The 14,320-nt window shown below is 45.3% G+C and overlaps 1 protein-coding gene across 2 annotated transcripts in view; it reads right to left on the bottom strand.

The window, feature by feature from the left end:
- The window catches only part of DCLK1 (doublecortin like kinase 1), a 352,660-nt gene that overhangs the window by 81,592 nt on the left and 256,748 nt on the right, over positions 1-14,320 (bottom strand). For both annotated transcript variants that reach the window (XM_055542366.1, XM_055542367.1), the window contains exon 6: positions 2,279-2,373. In XM_055542366.1, the coding sequence (XP_055398341.1) occupies positions 2,279-2,373 (95 nt within the window). The remainder of the gene's footprint in view (positions 1-2,278; positions 2,374-14,320) is intronic.

Here is a 14,320-nt window from a genome sequence, read left to right as displayed (position 1 = left end):
TAAACTATCTCGTGCTCTGCTCACAACATGTGCTTAATAACTGTTTTCAGATGATGATAAACCTTTGTCTCCTTAAAACAAATGGGATTGTTTTGTCCCTCTCAAGTACGGGGCTGGCGTTGGTAGCTTAAACGACAAAATGAAGACTCTCTAAGAGGACCATCCCTTATAATTACTTCCCAAGCGCTGGCAGTGTTAATTACATAAGCCACCGGCCACACAGCTGCTCGGAGCTGGATGGAAATTTTCTGCCTCAGTTGGACACAGTCGTAGTGAAGTAGGGAATACAGAGGGAAGAAGCTGCACATTCTAACCTCATTTGCCAACAAATGGACAGCTGTGCCAAGCGTTTTATGTCCCCAAGATGGAAGTCTCCTCCATATAGCCAGCAGGAGAGACGCTCAGGTTGCTGGCAGGGAGTCTCAAACACTAATCTAACCTCAACAGCTAAGCACAAGCTGAATCCTGAATCTAATGTAATTAGTCCAGAGGATGACGAGAGATTTCAATGCCAGGTATACTCTCCAGAGTATACACTTCAAAAGAGAGACTGTTCTATGTGAGAGGGCCCCATCCGACCTATTGTTTTTTAAATTAGAAGTTTACTTTTATTTTATTATTTGGCCTTGCTGTGGGGCATACAGGATCTTAGTTCCCCAGCCAGGCATTGAACCCATGCTCTCTGCATTGGGTGCATGGAGTCTTAACCACTGGACCACCAGGAAAGTAAGTCCCTGTCCTATTTCTAATGGCTTGCCCCTATAGACGGGGGCCTTGCTGGGGAACATTTATGAGAAAAGAACCACTCATTACCCCTTCCTCCACTCAACCACAGACATCTGGGAGATTAAGTGAATCTGGACCTTTCTTCTTCTAGTAGGTCACTAATGATCTCTATACTTTAAAATGCCAAATTATACTGTGACCAAGAAGAAAGCATAGGTATTGCACTCAGATGGAATTGGAGTAATGATAACGTTTTCTATCTGGAAAGAGTCTTTTGTTTTGTTTTTTGACTGGGGTGTGGAGAGGACCGCAGACTTACCTACGATAACACAGCCATTTAGTAGAGGAACTGGTGCCCAGCTCCAGGCCTCACTGCATCATCTAAACGAGGCAGAGCTGACATTCAGAGGGTCAGCGGAGCAGGATGATACAACCTGCTATGTTGGCGGGCCAGCCTCCAAACGATTAGGGGTTGACTCAGGTCCCCTGCCCACCACTTTAGGTGGGTGTGTGAACACAACCTTGGCAGGAGGCTTGCAAAGGGGTGCTTCCCTCTCGGAGGCAGTGTAAATGTATGCAATGTAGAAGTCTCATTTTAAAGCACACAGGACAAGAGACCAAATTCAAGAATCCAGGTTTGAGTTCAAAAGTTGTCAAGGAGCGCTCACTTATTAAAATGTCCAGGGAACAGCATCCTCAGAGCTCCTATAAGTACACATCCCTCCCCACTTGCCTGTGAAATCAGGACACTGAAAGGCCCCCTGTTGCCTCCACTGTACCATCTGCCTCTTCCCTATCCCACTACTTTTATTCTTGCCTTGATCCTACTGGAAAATTAAATCAGGTTGTGAGCGGATCCAAACAGCAGCTCACCCATCCAGAAAGAAGAGCTAACCCCCAGCCTCTCCCTTAGCAATGGGGAAACTAACACCATTTTCGGTAGCTTTTGACTCTGATCTCCAAACTCAATCAACATCTCCATTATTACACAAGAAGCTACAAAAACATGCAGGTCGTGATGAAAGAGAAGGTGCTCAGTGTGGGTTTCATTCACAAAAACACAGGTCACACGTACCCATCTGTGCAGCACAGACCCTCAGTGGCTCTGGATCACCATCCTCTGCCATAAAGCAAGTCCCGCCAGGGCCCACCTACCCTCCAAACCAGGCACTTTCCCTTCTTAAGGAAGGCTGGTGACCAGCGATCAGGCCTCCAGTGAAAATCCTTACAGCCCAGGAAGTTTACAAACCAGTGCCATTAAAATCTTTGTGCGTTCCGGACAAAAAGAGAAAAGTGTTTAAAAGTGAAGCAGCAACTGTCTGTTCTTGGAATGAAGATCAGGACAATTTTTACTGGGAAACTTAAGGTCCCAAGTCCTAGCTAAGAGAAACCAGAGCCAAAACCAGCGACCCACTGTTGGTCACCTCCTGCCCTCACCTGGTTCTTCCTTAGAGACAAGCAGCCCTAACTCGAGAGGGCTATTTGCTGGCACTGTGCCATCTGCACCAAGACGCGGACAGGTCTTAAACGAGGAGCTCGCTTATTCTCTTACCCTCTGCTTCCGCAGGCTTCCGGGGCTGGTGGGTGACGGGCTGGGAGACTTGCCCGAGCGCGGAGTAGAGAGCTGACTACCCGGGGTTCCATTAACTGGAAGCACAGAGAATCACAGAGAGAAAAAAAATGGCTTATTAAATAATTCTCCTGACGAATCAGCTTCACAGAGCAACAAACAATTAAAGAGGGGCATTTGCTAAAATTCCAGACACCTTTTTATCTACAGTTCTGAACACTAGCTTCAGGGAGAAACCTTCTTCAGAAATTCACTTGTTTTGTGAATCCTGTGTTAAATATAGCAGCAGGTTACATAGAAAAAAAAAGGTACTTTGCACAACTTTTCTGATGATTTATTAATGATGCTTTTAACTGTGTCCACAGAGATCTTAGGCATGTGATTCTGAGACATTTTTCAATGGAATTCATGCTTAATAGTTTAGCTTCCTAGTACAAGCCAGTGGAAGTAAGTATTAGCACAGCTCATAAGCAATATTCCCAGTGACCTGTGAAAGCAGACTGCTGTCTTTTTAAGAGTTAAGAACTCAATTCAAGTTAAGTTCCTGCGTCCACCTGTGCCCTGTACACCCCCCAGCCTAACTGGAAAGGACCTGACTCCAGCAGGACGAAGTAATTGGCACAGACACTCAGAAACTCCTCACAGTTAGTTTGTCCTGCTGTTGAAGAGAAAACTGTTTTGTTTTGTTTTTTCCCTTTTTAAACAGGTTTAAATCACCAGAATCAACCTGTCTCTCTAGACCGCTACACATTATCCCTAGACTGAGTCAAAGTCACAGAACTCAAGTAAGTCATCCTTTCCTCTTTGTAGCAGTCCCTCTAAACTGACAAAACACTTAAAGACATGACTCTACAAGGATGTATCAAGTCGCCACTATTCCACCTATAAAAATGTCAACTTTTCTTTTGTTACATGTTTTACATCCACAGCCCAGGAAGTCGGGTTAGCAGTGAGAGGCACACATTCTCCAGGGTGCAACATCAACATTTTTCCATGAGGGAGAGAGCGATCATGCATTTAACTTACCTTCTATGAGTTCTAACATGGACACAGTCTCAGTGGCTAACCTGACAAGAGCAAGAGCGAGATCCCTTCTCAGCACTAAACCCAGCACCGCGGAGGGAGGAAGAGGGAAGCGGCTGGATTAGTTAAGGATGGCTAAGGCTGCTCCCAGAGCAGGCTGAATGAGAGGCAGGATTCATCAGCAGATGCCTTTCCTGCGTAAGGCTGACGTCTTCCAGGCAGCAGTGGGAGGTGCGGGTTCTGTCTTAGGCTACATCAAAGGTGTCAATTAAGCCTCATGCCAACGCGGAACCACCACAACCCCCACCGCACCACGGACTCCCGGAAGCCGAGTCCTTTCAGGGTGCTCCACGCTGAATCATAACCAAGTGCCTCTGGGGGCAAGAGCCCCAGTGACTCATATGAAAATCACAATGACAAGACCTCTTCCAAAGCCTGGTGACTCTCCGGGAACAAGGGGTAATAAGTCCACCCTCAGAAAATTCAGTGGCGAGGTGCATGTTTATTGATTTTTCACACGCGATGTTTGCACCAAAGCTCAGGGCCCGTGCGTGTGGGAAGTTCCTTGTTTTGTCATCTTCTCCAAAGACCTTTAACAAATGTCACAGAACTCATGCTGTACTAATTTGTGTTTTGCCTTTGAAATTTATTTGGTGACTCCATCTAAAACACACCCAACCACACACTTTTTTTTTTTTTTTTACAGATTGAAGTAGGAAGCCCTGAGAATGCTTTGATCTGTGTGCCTTCTCTGGTCCTGCCCAGACAGTGACTCTAACAGGAAGGGGTCTGAAACAGGCAAGGACGCAGGAACTGTGGGCAGAGGCAGAATCTACAGCTAATAAGGCAGGAGATCCCCTAGGGTTGACTGGAAAACAGGCTCTGGGAATATCATCTTTGCCCACATTCTACATCACTGTACATCTTTACATCACCCCTATGCAGACTGGGAAAAAAATGAGCAAATGGGAAAGCAATCACAGTACTCACATTTTTTACTTTTGGGACTCTAATCTCAGCCAGTGGAACATTAAAAAAAAAAACAAAAAACGATAAAGTGCATGCCCAGTAGAACTGTCTTAGGAACAGTCAGCTTAAAACAGCAAAACAAAACAACAAGAAGAAGTTTACATCTACTAAGCACTCACTACGCATGCATCTCAGCTTATCGAAGACTTATTTTCCATGGACTAGTTAATACACTTTAACCTTTTATATATGCACACATATATGTATATACGGGGCTTCCCAGGTGGCTCAGTGGTAAAGAATCCACCTGCCAATGTAGGATGGCATCCATCTGTGGGTCGGGACGATCCCCTGGAGGAGAGCACAGCAACCCACTCCAGTATTCTTGCCTGGGAAATCTCACGGACACAGGAGCCCACCGGGCTATAGTCCATGGGGTCACAGAGAGCTGGACACCGCTGAGCAACTGAGCATGCATGCACCTATTGTCTATTTGCGCGCGTGCACACACACACACACACACAGAGTATTGTCTTACTGAATTCTCAGGGTTAACTCCGTGAGGCAAGCAGAGTTATTTTACAGATGCGGAGGCATAAACATGATAACTTGACCAGTGAATACAGGGTGGAACTGAAATCTGTGTACTCTTTACCCCCACCTTCCCCTACAACACTAGCCTTCTAACCTGAAGGAAAACTACACAACTCAACTCGAAATCACAACAAAGTATTCTGAGAGGGGGAGCACTGAGGGTTGCTCTTGATCCCCAGTCACCTATGGGGTCAAGACTAGTCTACAACCTATACAGAGAGGGTAGCAGGTAGTGAAGTCAGATCCTAAGTGTTAGTAGCAGTTAGCCAGGTAAGTAAGGTGAGCCTTGCTCCAAGGCAAGAGGACCACGTGTTTCATGGCTGGACATGGAGGAGGGAGCAAGCATGGCACTTTGAAGGGGCCTCAACAGGTGAGCACAGCAGCAAGTGAAGTCGGAAGGAAGGACCTTATGGATGCGGATGGAGGAGGCGGCAGGGGTCACATAATGCAGGGTTTTGAAATTCAAGTTAAGGAGACTGGTTTTTATCCAAAGCACCATGAGAAGCTATTGAATGATTTTAAGCTGGAACCCAGGGGATCAGATCTGCATTTTAATAAGCTCCACAGAGCTCTTAAGCTGTCAAGAATGGATGAGAGGGGAACAGTAACAAGAACAGGGCATCCCTTAGTCAAATGTCCACGTGGAGAGACGGGGGCACATTTAAGGGTCTTGTGGTCAAAGAGATGGGGTGGCTCTGTCTTGGGTAGTGCAGTGGAGGTGGAGGGAAAAAGAAACATTTCAGAGAGATTTAAAAAGTAAAAACAACAGGACATGGTAATCAGTTGGTAAAAAGGATTAAGGCTAGAGGATTAAAGTGAAAGTCCCTCAGTCATGCCCAACTCTTTGCGACCCCAAGGACTTAGCCCACCAGGCTCCTCTGTCCATGGAATTCTCCAAGGCAAGTCTCCTGGAGTGGGTAGCCATTCACGTCTCCAGGGGATCTTCCCAACCCAGGCATCGAACCCAGGTCTCCAGTCTGCAGGCGGATTTTTTATTGTCTGAGCCACCAGGGAAGAGACTTAAGACTCAACATTAAAAAAAACTAAGATCATGGCATCTGATCCATCACTTCATGGCAAATAGAAGGGAAACAAGTGGAAGTAGTGACAGATTTTATTTTCTTGGGCTCCCAAATCACTGCCGACAGTGACTGTAGTCATGAAATTAAAAGACGCTCCTTGAAAGAAAAGCTATGACAAACCTAGCCAGCATACTAAAAAGCAGAGACATCACTTTGCTGACAAAGGTCCATATTAGTCAAAGCTATTGGTTTTTCCAGTAGTCATGTACAGATGTGAGAGCTGGACCAGAAAGAAGGCTGAGTGCCAAAGAATTGATGTTTTTGAACTGTGGTGCTGGTGAAGACTCTTGAGAGTCCCTTGGACAGCAAGAAGATCAAACCAGTCAATCCTAAAGGAAATCAGCCCCGACTATTCATTGGAAGGACTGATGCTGAATCTGAAGCTCCACTATTTGGCCACCTGATGCGAAGAGATGACTCACTGGAAAAGACCTTGATGCTGGGAAAGATTGAGGGCAGGAGGAGAAGGCAGTGGCAGAGGATGAGATGGTTAGATAGCATCACCAACTCAATGTACATAAATTTGAGCAAACTTCGGGAGATAGTAAAGGACAAGAGAGCCCAGTGTGCTGCAGTCCATGGGGTTGCAAAGAGTTGGACAAGGCTTAGAGACTGAACAACAACAAGGCTAGAAGAAGAGAGTTTGGACATACTGAACTGAAGCATCATTTTATGTATCTTGATATACATGGCCGGCATAAAACAAGAGAAAAAAAGAAAAAACTTGCATTGCAAATTGGTGTCATTTTTGCAGTTTGCTATGAGGAAACTGAGGTTCAGAGAGGTAACCTGTGGAAAGACAAGCAGCTGGAAGGTGGGAGAGCTAGAAATGAGTCTCATTCAGTCCTACTCAAAGAGCTGCATACTCTTCCCATGAGTGGCCAGCTCATCAGAACATGTCCAGGCCTATTGCTCTGTCTGCGGAGCCGAGGATGTATAGGCTTCTTTCTCACTGGGGCACGAAGCTGCCTCCTTTATTTATAGCCACTGGGCTCATGGCTTCTACTTGTCTTGCCATCTCTCAGGAGAAATGAAGTTCAAGTGCCAAACAAGTCACTGACAGTCAAACATTTTTGGAACACAATCTGCTTGTAAGTTGGGAACGACCTGTATTGTTAAGGTCAGAGTTCTGTAGAGACTCTTCCTCTTGGCCTCTTAAAAAGCACCACCAACTTCTTAAATTGGTTTTTGACCTCCAGAAAACATCATACTCCTCATCCTGCTGGGATAAATAATTTTGTTTCTTAAGTAAGGTTGACACATGTATTGAGTCCCATTGTTTTTTAATCCTGTACTACCAGAAATCCCTGAGTGCCAATAAAAAAGGGTTTCTCACTTATTTAACAGAACTCATTAAAAGTCAACTAACAAATGGTATTACAGAGGCCTTTATTAAACAATTCTTTATTTTGAATGGGAAAAACCCAATTTCATATGGTTGTTTCTAAATGGCCCAGCAGGCCCAACAATTAGTTATTTCAGTTGGAAGTCACTAACATCTGAATTACTAAAGGACCCATCAGATCCACTGCCTTAGATCCAGCTCTGGTTTCCTTTGCTCACATCTGTCTGGATACAATTTAAATGCTGTATGCTTTGTTCTGGTTTTTACCTCCTGAATGAGAAGTGGTTAACTCTAGGCTGGATTATTCTCATATTCTGTGATGATCAATTTCATAACTAGCCATCAAAGAGCTGTAGAAGAAATCATGGGGCTGACTTCTACCATCTCCAGTCCATCCCCTCTCAGGGGCACCTGAGCCTCGCAAGGACACAGCAGCCTGAACTGGACCCAGACCATGACTCCTCATGAATGATCCGACCTCACCTCTTTATTATCAAAGATCGATGATCCTACCCTCCCTCATTGGAGCCATGAATTCAGGATTCTATAATCCACCATTCAGTACATGCAGCTTTCACTTAACACATGCTTGACTCTGTCTAATGGTCCCTGTTCCCCCAAAACTTATAATTAAATATGAAATTTACTAAAAAAAAAAAATCTAGAATCAGGAAATACTTGGCTTACTTGTTCAAATTCATTGCTCCTTTTAAATGACTTTAAACTCATGTGTGTTTGAAATTTAGCAAACCCTTTGTAAGCTTAAAGGACTTTTTTCCCTTTACAGTTTCATTAGTAAAAGGCTCAGACAGCAAGTGAAAACCAAATGCTTGAATGTCTCAAACTGGTCTGGAAGCTAGAACAATCTCCATGCAAGACCATCTCATTACAAGGTGACTAACCTTTTGGACCTGAAAAGCTATCTTGCTGTTTCACTATCTTCTTTTTGAACTAAAGTGGCTCATTTATTAATATTTATGCCGCTGCACTTGCAGGCATGGGAGGAAGGAACATGTTTGCACGCATGTGAGTCCATCTATCCGTCTGTGTGTTCAGGGGGTGGTGATTCAGGCAGGCTTCCCGGGAGATCTGGCTGCTTGCCTTAGACTTTCCCTCACTCCCTGATCATGGAGGAGGCTGTAGATACTCTAAAATATGTTTTCCCAGCCCTTGTCCATTGCCTGCCACATTATTGAGAAAGAAAAAAAGAAGGAAAAAGCAGATGGAGTCAACCTAGGCAAAGACAAAACAGACAAGTGTCTGATGGGTGGGAGAACTCTTGAGAAAAATGCTTTTTCCTCATTTCAGCTTCACAGGTGCTGACTTCATAGATGAATTGGAACCCTGATTTTAACCATCCGTCTGCATTTTCTTAAACAGGGACAGTAGGTCCAATTCAGAGGGACTATCTTATTGGGTCAGGAAGATCCCCTGGAGGAGGGAATGGCAACCCACTCCAGTATTCTTTCCTGGAGAATCCCATGTACAGAGGAGCCTTGTGGGCTACCGACTGTGGGGTCACAAAGAGTTGGACATGACTGAGTGACTAACACTTTCACCTTATTGGGACGGTCCAGTGGTTAAGACTCTGCACTTCCACTGGAGGGGGCATGGGTTCTATCTCTGGTCAGGGAACTAAGACCCCACACGACTGGGGACTAAGATCCCATGTATCATGGGTCATGCCCCCCCACACCCAAAAGACAAAAGGACTGTCTTATCTGCTGTGGACAGTGGCAAGGCAGGAGGTCAACAGAAACAGAGGGGTTGGAGAGAGGAACATGGATCTATGAATTAATTTTTTTAATATTTACAAATGGGGCCTTGAACCTCAAGAGATCTAGGCAACTTGAAAAGATCCCATTGTTCCTCAATTCACTCATGCAGTCAACATTTACTCAGTAGTGACCATGAACTTGAAGGCACTGTGCTGCTGCTGCTGCTGCTGCTGCTAAGTCGCTTCAGTCGTGTCCGACTCTGTGTGACCCCATAGATGGCAGCCCACCAGGCTCTCCCGTCCCTGGGATTCTCTAGGCAAGAATACTGGAGTGGGTTGCCATCTCCTTCTCCAATGCATGAAAGTGAAAAGTGAAAGTGAAGTCGCTCAGTCGTGTCAGACTCTTTGCGACCCCATGGACTGCAGCCTACCAGGCTCCTCCATCCATGGGATTTTCCAGGCAAGAGTACTGGAGTGGGGTGCCATTGCCTTCTCCGGAAGGCACTGTAGGATGCATTAAAGAACTCCTGCCCTCAGAAACCCTGACTTGGTCAGGTGACACCCGTCTCCTATAGCCTGGGAGCCAAATCAACTGTCACAGGATGGGGGAGGAGGGGTAGACCCTCACAGAGGTCAGCTGGGCCAAACTGGGCATGTGCACTTTTGACCAGAAGTGATAGAGCAAAGGCTTCTAGAAAGTGACAGGAATAAAGGTGGAAGAGCTCCAGGGGTTCCTGGTGGAAATTTAAATTGGTTTCCAGGCTAGAACACAAGTCCAGAGGAGACATGAGAGATACAGCTGGAAAGGAAGACTGTGGCAACCCAAGACAGTTCTTCATCCTAGAATAAAGAGTTCAGAATTGATTTAGCAGACGGTAAGTAATGGCAACAGGCTTCCCAGGTGGTGCCAGTGGTAAGGAACTCGTCTGCCAGTGCAGGAGACGTAAGCAAGTGGAGGTCTGATCCCTGGCTCGGGAAGATCCCCTGGAGGAGGGCATGGCAACCCACTCCAGAATTCTTGCCTGGAGAATCCCATGGACAGAGGAGCATGGCGGGCTGCAGTCCATAGCGTTGCAAAGAGTCAGACACGACTGAAGCGACTTCACACACACACACACACACACACACAGAAGTAACCGGAACACGTCTAACATCAGCGGCCAGGACAGAGGTGAGGAGCAGAGGTCAGAGGCAGGGAGGGGGCCGGTGCTGCTCCTGCAGCTGCGAGAAATCAGTCCTAGGACAGCAAAGCAGGGGCCGAGAACCCTGGTGACAAACCGAAGGTGGACGAAGAGGAGAAAAGGAGCCGAAGATGCTTTCAAGGTGAAAGGAAAGAGATCTGGACTTTCACGGACAGCGTCATCTGGAATGCTGATTCAAAATGATGAACATGTGTCAGCGGGGACCGCAGAAGAGGCTGGTCATTCTGAAGGAATGAGGTGACTAAAGGCACCACCAGGGATCAGCGTGGTGAAGGGCTCTGGGTGCTTGGTCCCCACCCTACCAGGTACTGCGGGGCGGCCTCCCCTTGGAGTAAAGCCCGGGCGTCCGCCCCCGGGGGCAGTCCCGGAATGACCCCCGGGACAAAGTGCCCGCTGAAAGGGACTTTCCACAGGTCACCAGTGGTGTCCTTACTGCCAAATCCTGCGTTCCCTTCAGTCCTCAACTCTACCTGCCCTCATGTTAACATTTCTGGCCTCTTCCTCCATCTTGAAACTTTCTGCCCCCTCTGACTTCCGTTCTGCGCACTCACTGTGCCTTCTCGCCTTTTCTAATGTGCTTTTTTTAAAATCGAAGGATAGCTGGTTTACAGTATTGCGTTCGTTTCTGCGGTGCACCAGCATGAGTCAGCTGTGTGTGTGCATATGCCCCCTCCCTCGTGAGCCTCCCTCCCACCCCCCATCCCACCCCTCTAGGTTATCACAGAGCACCGAGCTGGGCTCCCTGTGCAATGCAGCAGCTTCCCACCAGCTAGCTATTTTGCACGTGTGAGTGTATATATATGTCAATGGTACTTTCTCAATTCATCCCACCCTCCCTTCTCCCCCGAGCCCGGTGCCCACGAGTCTGTTCTTCAAGTCTGCGTCTCTGCTCCTGCCCTGGAAATAGGTTCATCTCTACCATTTTTCTAGATTCCACATGTATGCATTAATATAAGGTACTTGTTTTTCTCTTTCTTCTTTCTGACTTTCTGACTTTCATGTCCTCTGATGTACCCTTATAACTGCACATGTTCCTGCAGTTCCAATCTCTCCTTGGGTTGAGGGGAGATGCATTTTACATTTCTATTATTTAAATCACTACTGTATGTCAGTGTCTCCCCAGTACATACACAGAAAGCTCAAATCTGACTTCCACACCGTTCCTTCCTACCTGCCTACTGATGGTTCTGGAGCATCTCACGTGGACGTGGCTACAATAGGACCCATCCTTCATCAATGGGCAAATCACCTCTGATCCCCTTCTCTTTGTCTGGCCTCACATCCAGTTAAATTCTTAGTTTCATTTCCCTTTTGAAGTTTCCCACATTTTATTTTATAAGATTTTTTTTAATGTAAACCATTCTTAAAAACTTTTATTGAATTTGTTACAATATTGCTTCTATGTTTTGCTTTATGGCCACAAGACATGTGGGATCTCAGCTCCCCAACCAGGGACCGAACCTGCACCCTCTGAACATTGGAAGGCAAAGGCCTAACCACTGGACCACCAGGGAAGGCCTGTCCCCCATTTTAAAAACTGTTTAAATTCTGTCCTAACAGTTCTTTCCCAGGTGGCTTCACAGAGCCTTCCTGGCCCTCGGTCCTTTCTGTGTAGCCATCCTTTCTACCCCTGTGCCATTGTATATAAATTCAGGTAAATAACTAATCATGACCTTACTAAAAGTCACCTTTTACCCCCTAATACACACAACACTGTTCTCATGGCATAGTGCATGGTGCAATCTCAGCATAACCAACTGGGCTACCACCATCTTCTCCTCTTCTAGAATTTTATCATCCATTTCTACTGGACTAGCAACTGCTCCCTAAACGTGCCGTATGTTTCCATGCTTTTGTGCCTTAACTCTCACTGTTTTCTCAGGTGCTGATGCCCTCTGGGCTCTTCTTATCCCGGCAAGATGCTTCAAGTCCCAGTTTATAAGTCCTTTTGACCCTATTAATGAGATGTAGCCCCGTGGCACTTACTACACTATTATAGTAAGTAGCATATGTGTTTGTCTCCCAACTTGAAGATAAGAATTGCGGTTTAATCACATTTGTATCCCTACAACCTAATACATGCCTGGAACACAGTTGCTGTCCTGGTTATATTTAATTAACGTGGAGCAGTAGTGGTGAGGATTTATTAAAGCAGTTGCCATAGGGTGCTGCCCCCACAGACAGTGTGTCAAGATAATGGTTCAAAGTTTCAAGGAGTATCTTTGGAAATACTTACCTGCTGAGCAGGGCAGTGTGGGGGGTGGGGGGTGGGTGGGCAGTGGTTGATAAGTGCAGGGAAGGAGAATGGAAGGGGGATTCAGCTGTATAGGCAATAGAAAATTCTAAAAACAAAGGGAATGAGTCATCAGCCCTCTGGATTTGCTTGCTGCATTTTGTTTTCAACAATTCTCTTGGAATGCCAAAGCAGAAAAGATCCTCTGTAGAATGTATATGTCTGAAATCTCTGCACTAAAGGAAAAAGACAGCTAAAAATTAATAGCTAGCCATCTGCCTTTGATGGTGCTTGCTATAAGTTTTAAAAATTGACAAATTGGACCAGTATGCTGATTAAAATTCTCTTTGCTTCCCCAGCTTTGATCCTTATCTGCATATGTTGCATAAAATATTTTATATAACTATAAAAAAGTAAAATTTGACTAGCATAAATAAAAAAGACTTGAGGATTTCCAAAGTCACATTAAAGTGAGTTTTAAGCCTGAGAAATATAAGATAATGCTTCCATCGTGGTAGAAGGTCATCAACTAAGGCATCTAACTTTTCCTTCTTTTAAATGTTCACTCTTGCATCTCTCACATCACTGGTCCCTGGCGGGTTTCAATGCATACTGAATGAATGAATGTCTTAGACTATAAGCTTCTGGAGGGCAAGAAAGTGCATCAGTTTATGCTTGAATTGATGAGCATAAGCATCCACTGGGGACTCAGTTATGTTTGTTATGGCTTCTAAACAGAGGCAGTCACTATATAAGAAAGAAAAATGGCCATCCACCTAACTGGGAATAAAACTCTAAAACAAACAAACTTCTCAAAGTTCTTATAAGAGATCTAAGAGGCCAAAAGTTTGAAATCTCTAAGTTTTTAAGGAGGACTGCCGCAATGATGATTCAAGATAGGTAAACATAGCTTTCTTCTACTTTTAACATTAAGAAAACAAAATAAAACGAAAGCTTATCCATTCTTACTGAAATTGAATGAATGCATAAAATACTCTTATTTGGAGACAGACTTTGTTATAATTTCCCCGTGCAGATAAAGGAATTTGTTGACGAGAAATTCACCTTTAAACTTACACATGTTGTGAGATGTCTATGTTCCAAAGAGACACATGAATAAAACTTCAATCCACACAAAACTCTCTTTATGATGCTCTTACACATTTCTGTTTCTTTAAGAAGTAACTAAAACCAGTTTTTGCCATTTCTTTTTTTAATTAATTAATGTTTGGCTGTGCCAGGTCTTCACTGCTGCACACCGACCTTCTCTAGTTGGGGCAAGTAGGGGCTACTCTGGCGGCGGTGCTCGGCTTTTTCTCTGGTATGCGGGCTTCTTGCTGCAGTGGCTTTTCTTGTTGTGCAGCTCAGGGTCTGGAGTGCACAGACCTATCGGGCTATAGGGCACAACGATAGGGCTCAGCAGTTGCGGCGCATGGGTTTAGTTGCCCTGAAGCATGTGGGGTCTTTCTGGATCAGGGATTGAACCCATGTCCCTTGCACCGGCAGGCGATTCTTAACCACTGGACTACTGGAGAAGTTTACCCCATTTCTTAATGATACCTCATTCAGTGTTTCAGCACACCATTGTCTGGGGACTTCTTATTCTTGTTTAGACTTCTGGTTCCTTCTTCCTCCAGCTCCAGTTTGCCTTCTTTGGACCCTTTCTGTTATGGAGACTAATAATAATTCAACAGCTCTGTGAATTACTCTATGTGTAAATTATTTAGGGGGCTTAACCTGTGTGCTTCTTGACCGGAGGGGCTATTTCTTTCATCTCTGCATTATTAGTGTCTAGCAAGTGCTCGACACTAGCAGGGTTGAACTTGATATTTCTGAATGTGTAAATGAACACCTTACAT

The sequence above is a fragment of the Bubalus kerabau genome, chromosome 12, assembly GCF_029407905.1.
Source record: "Bubalus kerabau isolate K-KA32 ecotype Philippines breed swamp buffalo chromosome 12, PCC_UOA_SB_1v2, whole genome shotgun sequence".
NCBI lineage: Eukaryota > Metazoa > Chordata > Mammalia > Artiodactyla > Bovidae > Bubalus > Bubalus kerabau.
Note: the sequence above shows the minus strand (reverse complement) of the source record. Positions and strands in the feature narration are given on the sequence as shown.